This window comes from Lipotes vexillifer, unplaced genomic scaffold, assembly GCF_000442215.2.
Source record: "Lipotes vexillifer unplaced genomic scaffold, Lipotes_vexillifer_v1.1 scaffold231, whole genome shotgun sequence".
NCBI classification, from domain to species: Eukaryota; Metazoa; Chordata; class Mammalia; order Artiodactyla; family Lipotidae; genus Lipotes; species Lipotes vexillifer.
In genome coordinates, this window is record NW_006791822.1 from 3009487 (window position 1) to 3028850 (window position 19364).

General features: G+C 34.5%; 1 protein-coding gene across 1 annotated transcript in view; it reads right to left on the minus strand.

Moving 5' to 3' along the window:
- Positions 1 to 19364, minus strand: part of USP53 (ubiquitin specific peptidase 53) — a 42186-nt gene that overhangs the window by 14620 nt on the left and 8202 nt on the right. Inside the window, exons 3-13 of the mRNA XM_007464848.1 lie at positions 17735 to 17869; positions 15591 to 15704; positions 15428 to 15510; positions 13067 to 13172; positions 12323 to 12469; positions 11388 to 11537; positions 6934 to 7096; positions 6285 to 6437; positions 4598 to 4744; positions 2840 to 3578; positions 1680 to 1756 (exon numbers count right to left, since the gene is read on the minus strand). Of these exons, the coding sequence (XP_007464910.1) occupies positions 1680 to 1756; positions 2840 to 3578; positions 4598 to 4744; positions 6285 to 6437; positions 6934 to 7096; positions 11388 to 11537; positions 12323 to 12469; positions 13067 to 13172; positions 15428 to 15510; positions 15591 to 15704; positions 17735 to 17869 (2014 nt within the window). The remainder of the gene's footprint in view (positions 1 to 1679; positions 1757 to 2839; positions 3579 to 4597; positions 4745 to 6284; positions 6438 to 6933; positions 7097 to 11387; positions 11538 to 12322; positions 12470 to 13066; positions 13173 to 15427; positions 15511 to 15590; positions 15705 to 17734; positions 17870 to 19364) is intronic.

Here is a 19364-nt window from a genome sequence, read left to right on the forward strand (position 1 = left end):
TTGTGCTAAGTGAAATAAGCCAGTCACAAAAAGACAAATACTGCATGATTCCACTTATATGAGGTACCTAGAGTAGTCAAATTGAAAGAGACAGAAAGTAGAATGGAGGCTGCAGGGGCCAGGGGAGGGGTAAATGGGGAGTTGTTTAATGGGTACAGTTTCAATTTGAGAAGATGAAAGAATTATGGAGATAGATGGTAGTGATGGTGGCAAAACAATGCACATGTACTTAATATCAGACAATTGTAACTTAAAAATGGTTAGAATGACAAATTCTCTGGTGTGTATTTTACCACAATAAAAAAAATTAGTTTTAATTGGCTACATACATACTATTTCATATTAAGTGGGGAAACCCAGAACAAAGCTATTATAGCAAAGCACTCCTAACCATCGAAATTTCTATGACCTTGTGTTTTTATTAATATCAGGAAGCAAGCATCATTTTATAAAGAGCACTGAACTTGCAGTTATTGTTCAGTTTCTACTGACTTCTGCTGTTGATTTCTGGCCAGCCTTTTACTGTTTCCTGTAATACTTGGTTACCAGACTTTTATCAGATTTTTTAAACAGGCGAGACATTTTATATGGGAAAGGAAGATTATTTCCTTAATATAAGTGTTTCCTTCTGATATTATACCATTTGATGAAAACAAAATAATTAAACATCTAATCATATTCAATATCTGCAACCTGAAAAATAATCTCCACAAAAGCCTTAAGGATGATAAAGACTAAAAACAAACTTTAAAATGTGTTCTTCATGGCTATTTTTTATCGTGAAAAATTATAGCCCTTCTAATCCTCTGAATTCTAAAATTTGAAGACAATGACTTTGATTCCAACCTCAATAATCCCATTGCTCATCATTTTCCTTGATCCTGTTCCCCAAATCCTTCAGGTATAACCTCACAGTAACAATGCCGAATTCTGTATACAAACATCTAATTTTCTTTGCTTCTGGGCCTCTATGTGTTGCTAACAAATCACCTATAATAATGTCACACCATTACATATTTACTGTTTCCAAAGTGAACTTTTCTAGCAGGCTGTTTATCAATTTTTCTATCTGTCTTTAACGCCTGTGGTAGACATTAGGACTGTTCATACATATTGCAGTGCACCAGCAAATTACCCTTTTCCACCCTCTTTGAAATTAGGCCTGGCTGTTAAGACTTGCCTTGGCCAGTCAGATGTGAGTGGAAGCACATTTATCACTTCTGGGTTGAAAGTTTAAAGAGCTTACATGTGATTCACTATGTTGTGTCCCCTTCAATCTCCTCTCCCCACAGTACTGCAATGATCAAAGAAGTACTGGTAGAGATGGAGTCCCATTAGCCTCAGGCCCTGAGTGATTACTAGGAAGAGACTTCATGCTGACATTCACAGGACACGTGCTGTGAGCAAGAAACAATCTTGTACTAAGACACGGAGATTTTCAAGTTGTTACCACTGCACAGCCCAGAACCTAGCCTAGCCTCACAACACACTCCCCCTTTTTCCTACTCCCTGAAGTAGCTATTCCCATCTTTTAAGACTTTAAGCATAAACTCTCCTAGTTTCCATCCTCATTACTCATAAACTTATCAGTAACAGGACTGTCCTTAGCTTCTTTACTCGTAATACCATGATTTATTCTTTACTGCTACTATGATAATATATTTAAATAAAATTTTTACCTTCCAAGTAGTTTTTGCTCTGTTGGGAGGTATAGTTCATACGATCTATGTTTAGATTGCTTGTCTTAATCTGGTTGCTAGAGAATAGAATAAAACACACACCAAACACATCAGCTATAATGGATTATTATTTAGTTTACCCCAAGAAAAAGAAAGGAAATAACATTCGCTAAACAATTATTATATACCATGTGCTGTTCTAGGGGATTAATGTACATTATTAATTTACATCTCACAACCTAAAATACTTAAAAGGAGTTATTATCCTCATTTTTCAATAGGAGATTAAGGCTGTGAAAGTCAAATTAATTTGCCCAATAATTAAAATCCAAGCCTATCTGATTACAAAGTTCTGATCTTTCTAATACCCTAGGCTACCCCTTTCGAAGAAGTATTATGAAATTACCCTGCAAAGTAAAAAAGCTTCCCAAGTCTTTATTATAGTGATTATTTCGGTAAAACATGAGCGGTCACTTTTTGCAAATCTGGCTTTTCAATAATGAATGTAATAAAACACCAGCTAACATCAAATTAAGATGCTTTAGATAGATTAAGAGCAGAAATAGTGGCTAAATTGACCTAAGTGGCAGATATGTTTTAGAGGTTACACAAAGAACTGCAAATAGACTGCTAACAGTAATATAATAAATGATTTCAGAATTAATTAAGAATTAATTGAACACAAACTTAGTTATTTGGCTGTATTCTTTAATACTTGCTAAAGGAAAAATATCTCTTTCATGGAACTGGGTTGTGACAGAAGAAAATAACCCCAGTTCTGAGTTACAGATGTTAGAAATGGGATAATGAACATTAACTAGGTTGAAGAATTAAACAATTAGCTTAATGACTGAGATACACCAATTTAAATCTAGGGTTTAAAACCTGTAGTATATATACATCAATAGTTTTTAGTGGCCACAATGATCATGTATTTTACTTTCTAAATTTTCCCAAAATAAACAGTTGTTATTTTTGGAATCAAGAAATAACTATTAAAAATAGAAACTTGATATATCAAATAACCTGCAATATCCCAGGATACTCTGAGCTCAAGCTCTTTCCTTTTCATTTAACTGACCCCAACCTTTGAAAGTTACTTCAAATAACTAAAAAGAGAGAATGGTGGGGGGAAATCATTCACATAACTTGTGTATTACCTGAAGGATGAGGTTTCTTTAACTCCACTGATATTCATCACTGTACCATTTCCATCGATAACAGGTGACTCCAAATTAGCAGAGCCATTACTGATATGATCACTGCTTTCATATCCAGACTCTGTCCTTTGCATCTGCCAATTGTCACCATGAACTTTAGTTTCTTTGAGGGCTTTATTTTTCTCTGCTCCTTTTCCATTAAATTCAAGGGAACTCCTGCTTCCTGTTTCCTGCTTCATTTCATCTTCATATATAGTCATTAAACATTTTTGCTTTGGATTCTCTTTTGGACAACTGTTAAAACTCTGATCTTTGCTACATTTAGATTTGTTACTAATATTTGATTTATGTCTTGGACTATGCTGCCTTTTTTCACTTTCATTAAAAATACTATCAACATTTAATGTTTCTCTCATAGGTTTCCAACCTCGATTTCGGCTTTTAGTGCTGCCATTACAGCTGCTTCCTTTATCCCTAGAATCTTGGCTACTGTCTGTATCATATCCAGTACCACTGTCACTCTTAACTTTGCCAGTTATTTTCTCTCCTGAAGCAAGAATCTGGGATTTACTTGAACTTAATGTTTGTGCAGAAGCTCGACTCTGATGGGCAATTCGGTCATGCTTACACGGCCCTTTTCCTTGACTATGATATAGATGTGGATTCCCATATTGTCTAAAGCCATTTGGGGCAGGAGGTGATCCAGACTTGAAATGTGGAAGGTCTTCATTAACCAAATCTTTAAAAATAAATATGTAAATAAAAATACAAATGAGTTACTCTTCAGAGCCACTTTTTAGTCACAAGCCAAATACCTTGTTTGAGAAGAAATGTTAAACAGTAATAAGTAAATCATAACATAAATGGTTATATAATGATTTTTAAACTCTAAAGTAGATCATAAGATAATTACAGCAATTAAAAAAAAACTATTCTATCTCATTCATAATTAATAAAAACCATAAAAATAAAAATATTTCCCACCTATTGTATTGGTAAAGATTTAAAATTTATTAAACCAATTGCTGCTGGAAACAGACATCTAATCACTGTTGGTGGGAGTGCAGACTGTCAAGTATTTTAGGAGGACAACTGAGCCACACATACCAAAGTTGAAAATAAACATACCCTAAACCCAGCAATTATTCTGAAAGAATTTTATGCTAATGGCTGTATGCAAAAAGTACCTGTGAAAGGATTTCTGAATCCTTTATTCTGAAATTATTCTGAAAGAATTTTATGCTAATGGCTGTATGCAAAAAGTACCTGTGAAAGGATTTCACTGCAGCAAGAATCTTAAATCAAGTTCTAAAGTCTAGCAATATCAGTTAAATTATACTATGTTCATAAAGAAAAGAGCATAAAACCATAAAAAGTAAGACGTGCTCATAATGAACTGGAAACTATTAACAGTGGAACAGAGTGAAGGTCAAGGGTTGCAGGAAAAGAAGTTCTTTTCACTTAATTTTATAACCTTCCTTATTATTTGAATGTACCATACGGGTGAATTGAATTTATAGTTAAAAGTAAAGTTGAAACATAAAAAACACAAGTATTCCAGGCTAGAATTGAATAAGAACTAGGAAAACTTTACATTTATAGGTTTAATAGGTATATTAAAGAAATCATACTAAGATACATAATATCTAAATAAATAAATATAATATATAAAGAAATTATATTAAATTATAAAACTTAGCTTTAAAGTAAGATTTTAGCTGCCCCTTTTCCAATGAACGCTGTAAGTTCTTAAGTTACCTCTATGTCTGCCCAAATCTTTTCTTTGTCCCCTTTCCAAATCTTTCCTTTGTGAGGAAAGTAAGTTTTTCTGTTCAATGGCTTTTAGAGCACATTCTCTGGAAATGTCTTTTATTTTTTCCCTTTGATCATTGTGACTTGACTTAACTGTAAAAGAAACCATTCTTTAATAATGATACAGATCATTTTTCAAATTGCTCAATAAAAGTACAAATTGAACTATATTAAAATTTAAGATGCTATATATTAACAAAATACAGATTAAACTATACAATGAAATCATTTTTATGCTTAACTAAAAACTCAATGTGATTTATGCTGACACTAGAGATGCAAGTTGTGTTTTAAAACTTCATGTATAGCTCTACAGCGAATGTAAAGGAAAACAAGAGAACTTTTCTTGAAATAATGAGAGCTAAAGGTAACTGAGTGGTTAGTATGTGCCAGGCGCTATTCTAAGTGTCTAAACTCATTTATCAATACTTCTCTGAGGTAGGTACAATTACTATCTTCATTTTGGATTCGGAAACAGAGGCATAGAGAAGTTAAGAACTCGCCCAAGTTCACATAGCTTGTACGTGTAGAACCAGGATTATTAACACAAATTGCCTGGCTCCAACGTTTGTGTTCTTAAACACATACAGTTTCTAGTAAAAGTAAGTATCTTTGAAAAATAGATAATGGCTTAATATAAGAGTATCAATAATACACAAAATGGAAAAAGTTCCATTAAGAACTTTTAAAAGCATTTATTGTAAATGGTAATTGTTAATTCTGAATCTTATCACCCTTGATTAAATGGGTTACTTTTAGGGTTAGACATTATTTCATTAATATATTTAAAAGTTCCTTACAAAATCATCCTCAACATCCACCCACTTAGAGTTTTGCATATTTCTAAACCATAACTGTACATCATGCTGTGATTGTTTCATGTTGGACCATAATCACAGATCTTGGATTGTGAAAATTAAAGTTGTGGAATGATAATAACAAGAGACAGTTGAATAAAAATGAGGTTAAAAATAAACTACAACTATAGTAACTTCAAATTATTGTTGCATTCACTAATACTACATTTAATTTTGGCATATGAGCCAAATTATTAACTAAATGTTTTTCCTCTACAAGTTAACAATTAACTCCTTGAAGGAAAGGCCATATCATAGCTTTCTCTGGTGACAGTCCAGGTTGCCTCTACCCTATTACGTACAGCCTTGAGTGCATGGAGAAACTCAAACACTAGTCGCGTCAAAGGGTTCAAATAAAACTACAGGTCTGGGCTTCCCTGGTGGCGCAGTGCTTGAGAGTCCGCCTGCCGTTGCAGAGGACGCGGGTTCGTGCCCCGTTTCGGGAGGATCCCGCGTGCCGCGGAGCGGCTGGGCCCGTGAGCCGGGGCCGCGGGGCCTGCGCGTCCGGAGCCTGTGCTCCGCAAATGGGAGAGGCCACAACAGTGAGAGGCCCGCATAACGCAAGAAAAAAAAAAAAAAAAATACAGGTCTCGGAGAAATGCTTAAGTCAAAATACAAAATTTTGTTTCTACTTTTTATTTTCTCTTCATGGCCAAGGAAAGCTAGTTAAGGACTCTCCTCGTGGTCCTTACCAAGAATTACAGATTCAGTAAGTGAAGAAAGAGGGAAGCTTAACTATTCAAGGACAATGTAAAAATGACAATTTAAATACATACCTGTTCCTCTACTGCCACTTGTTTGAATGTGGCTCCGATTAAATGATGAAATACCATCTGCTTGAAATTTTTGATTTTCTCTCTGTTTTGTCTGATCACCAAATCCATTTTCTTTTGAATTCTCTGACTTATGAATTGAGGGCTTTTCACATCCTTAAAAAGACCAACAAAACTGTATAATCCCCTTCCTCCTCTCCCACCAGCAGAAGAGATATTTGAATCATCTTTTCAGACATTTTTAATAATATAGAGAAAATTACTTTAAAACTTAGAGGACTGACATCTTTTAAGGACTTCTACATGCTTTGTAAGGCATTCAAAAATGGCCTTGCTGCTTTGGACTTTTCCAGTGTACTAACTCACTTTAAATCTCAATATTTACTGCTAGTAAGAGCTACCAGCCAAGTATCCCCTCCTGTGTTTGTGTGATCATAGTCATGGGTGGCTGCTGAAGGTGCTTCTGAGGCCACAGAGGAGGAAAGGTTTCTTTATAAAGACTAACTCTAAGTATTAGAATTTTCCTGAACTCCACTTTACTGAAATTAAATTTTGAAATTATCCTCAACATTCATTTCATATTCAGTATATTGGTATTCCTAGTGTGACTGTGATAACAGAAAAACACTAAAAAGAACTTTTAAACAATTACCTATATTTTCTGCAACGGATTTATGATGTGGCCAGTTGATGACCTGCCTGAGCGCATCTTCAGTGGAAACTGCTGTGCCATCTGGGTTTGCGTAAAACAAAAGCAGTGGTTGGAAGTGGCATCGGATACACTTGGAGGCCACATCTTTCCATCTAGTTCCAACCTTAAAAAATTACAAATGAATAGAAACAAAACAAAACCTTGTAATCAATGTGTTACATGAAAAGGCAGAGACTGAATTACTTTGTATATTAAAAAATTTTAAAGACACTCAGACACTAGCAGTTCAACTGTTCATCATACTATATGATTAATTTTATTTAGTAACTAGTCTAGATAAAAATCATATAAACATTATCATTAAAAACTGATGGGCAAGATTTTACACTTTCTATATCAAGATCTAGATTATCAAAATTTTAAAGGCTTTGTTCATACATGTTGACTGACTTTTGACAAAGACTTCAAGCAATTTAATGGGGAAATATAAGAGTCTATTCAACAAATGGTGCTGGAACAACTGGATGGCTGTATGATGACTGGATGGCAGTCGCTGCTGCTTCTACTTTCAATGGATTCCAGAGACTGACCATCTACTATGTGACGTCAGGGCCAACATGGCAACTGATGCAGCAAATCCAGAACCATGACTTCCCACTCGGAGTAGAGGAGCAGGATGTTGGCACTCTGCCTGTGTCCTGTGCTTGGGAGAGTAGAATGAAACAGCACCCAGAAGCCTGTGCTTCAGCTCATATTAATGTGTAGATACCATTCTTGTAGCTGTTAACTGCGAGTTTAGCTTGATTTGAGGGTTTGGGGGGGACCATTTAACTTAATTTCTTCCAGTTTTGAGATGTCTATGTAAATAGGGTTGGCACAGATGCAACGATGTGTAAGACTAGGTGATGGGGTCACACTTATCCGTGTTCATATGGAAACTATTTGAACATTTGTTTTACATGGATTTTTATTCACTTTTCAAACATACTACTAAAGTGTGCCCCTCAATTGCTGAGCAAGCATTTGTAGCTTGTGCATTGGCAGAATGGGCCAGAAGCTTAGTGTTGTGACCTGTTTTAAGATAAATAAATAAAGTATCTTGAAATTAAAAAAAAAAGATATTATGCCTAGCAAAGGAAGCCAAACACAGAGAATGTCTCATTCACATAAACTGTAGAATGAGATCAATGATTTCCTGGGACCCAGGGTTGGGGACAGTAAAGGGACGTGACAGGATTTTCTGGAGTGATAAAAATGTTCTATACAATGATTGTGGAGGTTAAACAGGCATGTATACAGTTGTCAAAATCCAAACTATACACTTAGAATGGGTACATTTTAATGTTTGTAAATTATACCTCTATAAAGTTCATTTAAAAACAAAATAAAACCAATAAAACAAAAAACAAAGCATTCTAGAATATCAGCTTTTCATTAGAGAAGGGGTCTTTAAAAAAATTTGAGGAGTTTGTTCAAATTACACATTTTTACTTTTTTTTTTTTTTTTTTTTGCGGTACGCGGGCCTCTCACCGCTGCGGCCCCTCCCGCTGCGGAGCACAGGCTCCGGACGTGCGGGCCCAGCCGCTCCGTGGCACATGGGGTCCTCCCGGACCGGGGCACAAACCCGCGTCCCCTGCATCGGCAGGCGGACTCCCAACCATTGCGCCACCAGGGAAGCTCCAAATTACACATTTTTAGCTGTTTACCCTCTTTACCTGGGATTCTGAGATACTTGAAGAACTAGAGTAGTTTGAAAACAAAAGAAACCTGAAACTCAGAAAGTGACTACCCAGTTCTTCCTTCAAATTTTGACAATTTAAACTATGAGGATGCAAAATAGGAGTGCCAAAATGTTGCTGCATACTGACTCAAGATGGAACTTCTTAATAAACTGCCATATCAAAGTACTAAGTAATTCAAGCAAAGTGTGGACTTTAGAATATGAATTTCTAAATTTTTTCACTGGCTTTATTGAATATAATTTAATAAAATAAAACCATCCGATTACACTGTTCAAGTCAGTGAGTTCTGCTAAATGTCTACAATCATGTAATCCTCACTTACAAAACTTTCCCTGTACCCCTCTGCAATGCCTGGCAACCAATGGTCTACTCTGTCACTTTGTTTTTTCCTTTTCTAGAATTTCATAGAAGCGGAATCATATTATTTAGCTGTTTGTGTGTCTCACTTCTTTCAGTTAGCGCAATGCTTTTGAGATTTTTCTACATTGTTGCATCACTAGTTCATTCCTTTTTATTGCTGATTATTATATTCCATTGTATGGTTGTACAACTTCTTTATATTCACCTGATGATAGACGTTTGAGTTGTTTCCAGTTTTGGTTACTATGAGTAAAACTACTATGAACATTGAAGTACAAATTATGTATGGATACATGCTTTCACAGGAGTGGAATTGCTAGGCTGTATGATAAGTATATGTTTAAATTTATAAGAAACTGACAAACTGTTTTCTAAAGTGATTGTTCAGTTTTGCGTTTCCATCAGCCTCACGAGTCCTTGTCGGCTCTTGGTATGGTCAGTCTTTTTAATTTTAGGCATTCAAAGAGGTGAGTAATGCAATCTCATTGTGAATCAAATTTGTACTTCCTTTGTGCCTAATGATGTATGAATATCATTTCAAGGGCCATTCATGTATCTTCTTTGGTGAAATGTCCAAATCTTTTGCCCACTTTTTAATTGATTTGTCTTTTTATTATTGAGTTTAAGAGTTCTTGGGCTTCCCTGGTGGTGCAGTGGTTGGGAATCCACCTGCCAACGCAGAGGACATGGGTTCGAGCCCAGGTCCAGGAAGATCCCACATGCCATGGAACAGCTAAGCCCATGTGCCACAAATACTGAGCCTGAGCTCTAGAGTCCGTGAGCCACAACTACTGAGCCCACGTGCCACAACTAATGAATCCTGTGCGCCTAGAGCCCGTGCTCTGCAACAAGAGAAGCCACCGCAATGAGAAACCTGCGCACCGCAACGAGGAGTGGCCCCTGCTCGCCACAACTAGAGACAGCCCACACGCAGTAACGTAGACCCAACACAGCCAAAAATAACTAAATTAAATACATAAATTAAAAAAAAGAGTTCTTTATATATTCTGAATATAGCCTTTATTAGATATATGCTTGACAAATATTTTCTCCCAGTCTATGGTTTGTCTTTTCATTCTCCTAACAGTACCTTACTGAAGAGCAAAAGTTTTGACAAAGTCCAATTTATCAGATAGTTTTATGGTCCATGTTTACTGACTGTTATTTAATAAATCTCTCTATAGCAAAACAGCAGTTTTAACCTTCTTATCTGATATGTCTACTTCTGTCATTTTTGGTCTTTTTTTTTCCTAAGGCAATTTAATATCAGATCTGGCCTGGAACTGACCTCCGAGATCAGTTATTAGTATGAACCCTCGTTTTTGAGGTGCTGATGAAGTTTCTGAGAGAAAAGAAGGTGTGCTCCATTTCCCTACTCTGCCTGCTCACCCCAATTCATGTGATTTGAAGAAATGAAATGGCATAGAAGGTCTGTTGTTACTGATATTCCTTCAGGGCATGGGTCATGTCTTCCTACTTCTTTGTATATTCGGTAATTTTTTAGTGAATGCTACTTTGAAATGGCATATTGAAATTTCACTGAATTTTACATTTTTAGCTATTGAACTATTTTGTTTTCCTTTTAAATTGTTCACATGTAGTTATGTGTTATGTCATATGGTACCATCTTGGTCCTTTGAAGGCATCATTTTAAGCTTTTTATGTCAGGTCCAGAGCAATCTTCAGTCTAGGAATAATTTAGCCCCACCATTAAGGTGATATTTTTCTGAGGATTCAACTTGATGTCCTGTGTATCCACTCTTGCTAGTACAGAGGCAAACTATTCTAGCCCCATATGAGTTTAGGGAATTGTTTTCCAGTGGTCCCTTCTGCCACCTTGTGCTCATTTACCCTACACATGGTGGATCACTATTCAGCCATAGATTAAAGGGAATCCCTCTGCCAATCTCCAGGACTTTCCCTCCATGCAGCTTTCTTTCTGGTAATCTGTCCAGCAAATTTTAGCCATCTTGGCCTCCTTGAACTCTAATTTCGGTTTCCTCAACTCAGTGAGACTACTAGGCTTTGTTTGGGTTCTCCCTCGCTGCACTGCAATCCAGAAACTACCTCTAGGCAGTAGGCAGGGATCATTGTAGGCTTCATCTTGTTGGTTTCCCTTTTTTCTGTTCAACTGCCTGTCGTCCGGTGTCTAAAGTAGTTGCTTCATCTATTTGGCTTTCTAATTTTTAATACTGGAGGACTTTAAATGATGCTATTAAATTCACTTATTTCTATTTTATGTAAATACTTACATATAATAATTATTTTATATAATTATTTCATTATTATATCATTTATTCCTAAAAAGTAAAAATCACAATAAATATTCCACTTAGTAAAGCGTCACTTACCTCTTTCACATTTGCATCGTCAAAAAATACCCATTTGGAACTCTTGGTATGAAAAGCAAAGGCACAATAATGTCGGCTAGTGTAGCAAATCATGCCAACAAGGTGAAGTTCACTATTTTTGGCATTTTCATCAGTAACCCTATAAAAAAGCTGTTTAAAAGTAATGTATATTTAATACTGTATCTTTTTTAAAATGAGGAACAATTATTTGATAAGTCATGCACTTGATTCTCTATGAAAAATATTTCTCATGCATACTGCCCCAAACTGATATTATATTAGTACTAAAGACACCACATTGCACTGTTAACAGAATTACTACTTTCAATTAGTCCACAAGAAACATTAAGTCCAATGAAATGTATTTACTACAACTTAGTTTAGTAGCACAGTATCTCTAACACAGAATTGACACTTTACATACATAAACTCAAAATGTGAGGTAAATTACACATTTCCCAATAATTCATGATTGAATCACATATTTTAACATACATTAAACATACTACCTCAAGATAACTATTTAAAAGTTTAATTGTAATATAAACCAATTCAAAATATATTAAGATAGTAAAAAGCATATTAAGTGATCAGAGCTGTAGATGAATTTTAAATCTTAAATTTTTCTAGCTTAATATTTATATTTATAATCATTATCATACACACATGCATATAGTATCATATCATCATCACTCTACAGTGATACAGGGATAGAGCACATGATGGTTTAGTTTGTAACTGAAAGCCATTCCTAGTCTAAGCAAGAAAGGCATTCCAGTTAGCCTGATTTGATTAACTTTATCAGAGTTACATCAGCAAATTATTTCCTTTAGAAAGAAAATTTAGTTCTGAAAAACAAAGTGCCTTATAATATATGAAGATGTTTTAGAGGAATTTAAAAATAAAAAGAAAGAGAATGAAAAGAGTTTATATACCCCGGGCAGATAAAGATGCGTTGCGAGATTCCGAACAACATCCTCGGTCAAGTCAGAATGCTCAGAGTCCCAGACTAAACCAATTGTAACAATCTCTGGGCAATTCATTAAAACACGCCGAATTTTTATTTTTTGGCCACAGTTACTCTAAAGAAAAACACAAAAGACAACTTTTGAAATTATCAAAACAGATATACCACAGGTAATGCCTTATACAGTTTGTATTATTCAATAACATTCTTAACATGTATCAGAAATTTATTTCTTCAGCATATTAAAATAGACTTCTAGCAAAGTATTTGTCTTAGTTATTGATTAAACATAAAGTTTATTTTAAATCAAAGTATTTTTCTTTGGTATTTTTGTAAATCTGTTAAAACAAGAATTCAACCTAAAAAAAAGCAGATATAAAGCCCTTGAAGCCATTAACAATGTTACATGAGGAAAGAATAATACCATCTGTAATGTTTATTTAAAGAAAAACAAAAAAGAAATTCTCTCTTTAGTCAAATGATAGACTTCAGAACTTAATCAACATATGCTACCTTAAATCCTTCTCAGTGTTACAAGTTTTTAAAGAAATAAGAGCTCACATGGTATAAAGAGTTACCTAAGAAAACACTGAAAAAATAAATTCTTCAAATTATTTCCAGATATAATTAATATTCACGTGGTAATTTCTGAATGTCTATTTTCAAATTTACAAATACAGAAGCACACTAATGTTCTCCAAATTATACTTACAGGACATTTCCTATAGTCATCAGTTGTATTTGCTGCTTGCAGCAATTCTGCAAACATTTCAGGCTTAGAGCGTTCATGCCTTTCCATCATTCTTTCAACTTCATTGCTACAAAAGAAAGAAGCAGTCCCAAATCTGGCCTACGAACTTAAAAAATATCCAGTAAATTTGCATCAAAAATACTAAGTTATCAATATAGGTATGATCATTTTTTCTGTCTTAAAACACAATTTTGTTTGAAAAATTAACCGTGAAGTAAATTTCCATGAAATGAAAAATTATGATATTTGGCAGGTTATGATGAAAAACGTTAGGTCAAGAACAGAATAAAATAACATGAAATCATACCATTGTTTGGAATTAGATGAATGAGGTTAAGATGTTCCATCTGAAGGTAATTCTAAGTTAACAGTTTCTTTTACATTATTACTTAACAAAGAGGGACTTGAGTTTAAACTTTTGCCTAACAAGAACAAGAAACTTTAGGAAAGGCTCCCTCTCTGGCCTAAAGTTCCCATAAACAAAGTTATTTTCAGCTAAGAGAAGGGCCCTTTGCTGATTAATGCAGAAGTCACAACCAAAGCTACTTAAATGAGGCTTGTGCCTTTTGTTCCTATTATGACTACTAACCATTTCATTAGAGTCTAGGCAGGGTATCAGTGCCATTTTGTATCCAACTTCTCCTAGAGTCAAATTTTTACATATCAAAGTATTAAGTATCTTTAAACAACTATTTAAACATTTCCAAAAAGATATATAATGTAAGCTCAATACGCCTACTAGTTTCCATTCGTGGTGCTCTGGTTTTACTTAATAGTAATTTTAACTGTCCTAGAGCTGGATGTATTTTACAGTTCAATGGTAACTAATATACAATATTCAATAACAACTAAAAGTACCAATTCTTCTAAAGCACTTCACAAGTAGACTAGAAAGCACTAAATCTGACAGGCTCATTCAAAATGCACATAATGGTTTTTTACAAAATTGACAGCATCAGAGTGGTGGTTAACCAGATACATTTTGAATTTGAAATGAACCCAGACCTGGATTTCAATCTTAATTCATCCATTTACCAGGTTAACCATATTAAGCCTATTTCTTGATCAACAAAAGTTTTTGTTAAGATTAAAAGCAACAATTTATGTAAAGCCTGGAACATAGTAAGCATTGAACAACTAGTATTCAATACTTATCACCAATAAAAAGAAAGAGATTATAATTAGAATTCAAATTCTGGGCTTTCGCAATTCATGGCATGGACCAGGGAGAGATTGATGGAACTCTAATTCTTATTACCTAATACTGTCTCAGAGTACTGTCATTTTACACAAGAGTTTCAAAGTAGACTTAAAGGTTTACAGCTTTTAATTTGTGGTCTATCCTGATTCAAACACCCTACTTTTCAAACAAAGTGAATGAAACTGACTACAAATGACTGAAGTTTAAAGAATGTTCCTCTAAATCGATGTTTCCCAACTCTGTATACATCCAAATTACCAACTTGCTATATTCAATGATCTTTAAGAAATAATGTGCTATATCCAAAATAAATCAAAGAAGTTTAATAATACAATGAAATGGATGAGCACCTAATATTCTCTTTGTGCAATGATAAAAATATTGGTAGCATTTAGCAACTAACTGCTGTACTGATGTATTCTGATTAATAATTATTGACCCATGTGTTGTCTTTTGTACTAAAGTATCTGCAAACATTTATGATCTCATTCAATGTTTATCATACATCAAATATTTACACTCTCAAATACCTGTTGCCGTGTTCAAACAACTCTTATTATGTAAAGTCTAGAGATCATTTTTGGATCCCTAAGCTGATGTTTCATGGCTAGGGAGGGAGGGGACAGACAAGCATGGCAAATTTTTATTTCAGGTGAGTGTTATGGCCTTAAATGCAATAAACCTAACAGAGGATTATTTTCACTTTTTTCTTTCTTGTCTGCTTACCCTAGCTTCCATCACTACGCAGGGACATGGTGGAGCCGACAGGAGACATGGCCACTACAAAGGTAACACCTTAGCAAAAATGAAGAAATCATGTACAATTCCATTTACCCTTGAACTTGTCATTTTAAGCTCTCCTTCACGGTTTCAAAAACTTGCTATAAATATAAATAAATATACATTTTGACTAATATTCTGTACATTTCACTGAGTGACATCTATATTTGGTTAAGTCAGAAACAACTGAGATAGACATCACTTAGTACCCCTGATGGTAGCACATTTGTTAATCTCAGAGAGTAGATATTCATATATGCTACAGTTTCATAAAATAAAGGCTCAATGTGATCACATACATGACTAACATCTTTGGTAAATATGCTTTAGTAGGTTCTTACCATAGGGCCGTTGTAGAAATGTACCGCACAAATTCTGTAAAGGGTAGAGGATCTGATGATGCTCCACAGCTATGACACACACACTGCAGGTAAAAATATATGTCTAATTTATCAATCATAAAACATAAATATAGCATCTAATAAAACAGTTAAGGCATCTCACCTGTTCATACAGAGTCATAGCAAACTTCTGGTGAGTGATACAACATTTAGAGGTACACATGTCTGCATCTCTGCTTGGCACTATGTGAAAATGAATCCTCTCCAATATATTTTCCTAATTAAAAAATTAAAAAACAAATGAGTTGCAAATCTTGCATAGGACACTTCAAAATACAACTCTTTTTAACTTTACAAATTGAAAAATCTAAGTATTTTCCAAAGTGTCAAACTTAGAAATGCCATATACATTGTCAGCTTTTCAGCTTCCCTCTTTAACCAAGCCTTCAAATGTTGCTCAATTATTCACCTTTTGCAGCATTCGATTTTAAAAAAATTTTAGCAAAACATTATAATGTAACATGATTTTAATAAAGATTTAAAAAATCAATTCATGGTGCTGACATCTAGAATTTAATATTAGAAAACAAGATTTCCTATGTTCCCAGCATTCTCACATTGAGAAAAAGCAATTAATTAAAAAAATCCTACTTGGATCATTTGGATAGTCTATATAACTTAAATCAAAACATCAATGATAAAGGCTTATAATATCTGCACTAACAACCCGAATGCAAGTAATCTGCTCTTCAACAAACTTCTTATGAAAGTGTGGATTTGTAATATAGATCAATAAGGGGTATTAATTTCTTTAACAAATTATCCTTTTTACCAAAACTTAACCAATGGATTATTTTAATTAGTTAACTTCCCCCTCCTCAGGACATTTATAACTATTCAATTATTTAAGCCTGGATTTCTAGATATCCCATGAATAATCATATCATGGATTAGTATACTTCACTTAAGTGAAACTAAGACTATAAAGTTCAGTATTGTACAAAATATATCCATTTATATTTTAAGCAGTGGAGCAATTATAAACATGAGAAGTATGAAAAGCATATTTCATGACTGTGTGTGTTGTTTTTGTCATATTTTAGTCAACATGGCAAGTGTGCTAAGCATTCGAGATGTTCATTTAAAAAAAACATAAATGCCAAATGAATTCTATAGAGTAATAAATTCTTCAAATATTTGGAGAATGGATTGGGATGCTTTGATGATGCATTATCTAGTAGATGTGGCTTATGTTGAACTTTAACAAATAATAGATTAGGAAAGTTTTGAATATTTCAGGAACTTGAGCAAAGGCTATAAAACAGGAATTTAAAAGACATGTTTGAGGAATGGACTGAAACTATCTCACCAGAAGGGAAAATTCAGGAAGACAGCAAAGAGATAAACTGGAGTTTGAATTTAAAGAGCCTTAAATGTCAGAAGAGAGTCAGATGTGAATCACAGAAATATTTGAAGTGCAAGCATTTATCTGAAAAAAAAGTATATTAATATGGTGGCTGTTAAAAAAGACTCTTAGGATATAGGTTAAAAGGACACTAGTAAGGAGGCTTAAATAATGCTGAGAGTAGAGGCCCGAGCTAAACAGAAATGGTGACAGGGAAATAACATGGCGAGGCAAACCTTAAAAGGGTTTCTGATGAAAGAATTCACAGAATTTGCTGAAGAGATATAAAACTAAGAGAAGAAATAGTTATCTTAAATATAGGTGACATCTATGTTATTGAAACGATTAAACATCAACATGCATATTTAAGAAGGTATATAAGGTACATCCCTAATCAAAGGAATGCTCTACTTATCAATATGGTGGTAACACAGTCTCAGAACATCAACCTCAGTGAGTGATTCTCAACCTGGAGTAAGGTGTATATCAGAATTGCTGCCCCTGACAGCTGCCCATCAAGATCCTCTGCTCTTCAAAGAGAATCATTGCATGTAATGAGAAATGTTACTGGGAGAGTGTGTTGCATATGTAAATCCCGTGGAACAGAACGACTTAAGTGCTATGATTTATACATAATAAGCCTTTTTGCTCCAATAAATAAATTTTAAAGTATTTTAGTAGCCTAACTGAAAAATTAGAGCAGCACAAATAATCAAAAGCAAAAGTACACAAAACACACGTGGACTTAAACTGAGCTTTGAAGGGTAGGTGAGACAGGTATCTACCGAGCAGTTCTGATACTTTTCCACTGCTATAAATTTATGTTTCATTTGTCTCAAAAGGTGCATAATTTAAGGAATGCCAACTGCCATTCTAACTTAAGGATCATCAGAAATACTTACAAAGCACTCTGCAGCATCATCCATAAGGCCAAGCTGAAATCGCTGCTCATCTTTGAAACTTTCTGCAAGAGCATGCCTTATGTTATCCGAAGGAAGTGCTTTTTCTCGACTGTGTTGAAACTGTTCAAATATCGTCTGGGAATTGACAAATACATCAACCAGTAAGTTTAACACCAACAACTAAAAAACACTTGAGCAATTTCATTTCAACAGCGAAACTCGAAACTCTATACTCAAACTAACAGTCTTTTGCTTTAAAATTCCATACAAAAAATTAATTATTTCTATGAGTAATATGTAGAAATGGTTGCCCCAGTCTCTAAATCAAATGTTAGTGCATAAGAATTAAACATGTGAAGTTCTCAGATCCCATCCTCAGAGATTCTGATTGAGATGAGGCCCATTTTTAAACTGTTCCCTAGCTGACTATGATCTAAGTTGTTTAGAAAGAGTTTTGAGATAAGTTGCTTTAAATCTTAAAGTGTACTGTAGGAATTAAAATTATGTTATACAAAAATAAACATCATATAATCAAATAAAACAGTAGGAACTCACTAGACTTGAAACAGTGGGAACATCATTCAAGAACATTAAATTATAGGTATTAATCTGGTCTTCTATTTTCTTTGTTGAATTTAAGCAAGAAAAACATTTTAATAAGTTCCAGTTTTATGACAATCATCTTAGGTGAGTGAAAGTGGGGAAAAAATAAAGTTTGCTGTGTGATAAACCACCAAATAAGGATTGATCATATTAAGTTCTATATTAATTAGCTCAAGGGGTATGTCATCTGAAAAAAAAATTGCTTTTAAGATAAAGATATGGTAGGCTAGGAAATATTTCAAGAATCTGTTCCACTGATACAAGAAAATTTAATTTACAAATAAGAAATTAAAAAAGAAAGATGCCAAGTGATATTAGATATCCAGTACCAAAATTTTTAGCTACAATTACAAATGATAAAAAATGAAAAATATTTTCAAAAGTCATTTCTTATTTAGGTAGTCAACTTTTCCAGGTAATGTTTAAGATATTAATCCTACACAAGATTGATGTTCATTTAACGTCTATTTTTTTGATTGTCTAGTATATGTGAGGCATTGTTCTACACCAGAAAACAAAGACCCTGCCCTCATGGGCATTACTACAACATTCTAGTTGTAGTAATGAGGAGAGGGCAAATAAGTAATTATATGTCAGAATGTCATAAGTACAATAGAGAAAAACAAAGAAATACAATACAAGAGAGAAAGATAAAGTAGTGTAATAGGGATAGGGATGCTGGGGGTAGGAGAGAGGGAGGGAGCTTACCTATTACCAAGGGTAGTCAGGGAAGGTCTCACTGATGGAAAAATAACATTTAAGGAGAGGCATAAAGGAAATAAGGGTGTTAGCCACAGGGACATCTGGAAGAAAATCATTCTAGACGAAAAAAATAATAATGAAAACACTCAGAGATGAAAGCCAGCTCTGAGAAACTGCAAGGAGGACAATGCAGAGAGAGAGAGAGAGAGAGAGAGAGAGAGAGAGAGAGAGAGAGAGCGCGTGTGTGTGCGCGCGCGCGCGCGCGCACACACACACACAGGTGTTTTGAGGCAGGGGACGCAAGCAAGGGAAAGGGGCAGGGGGG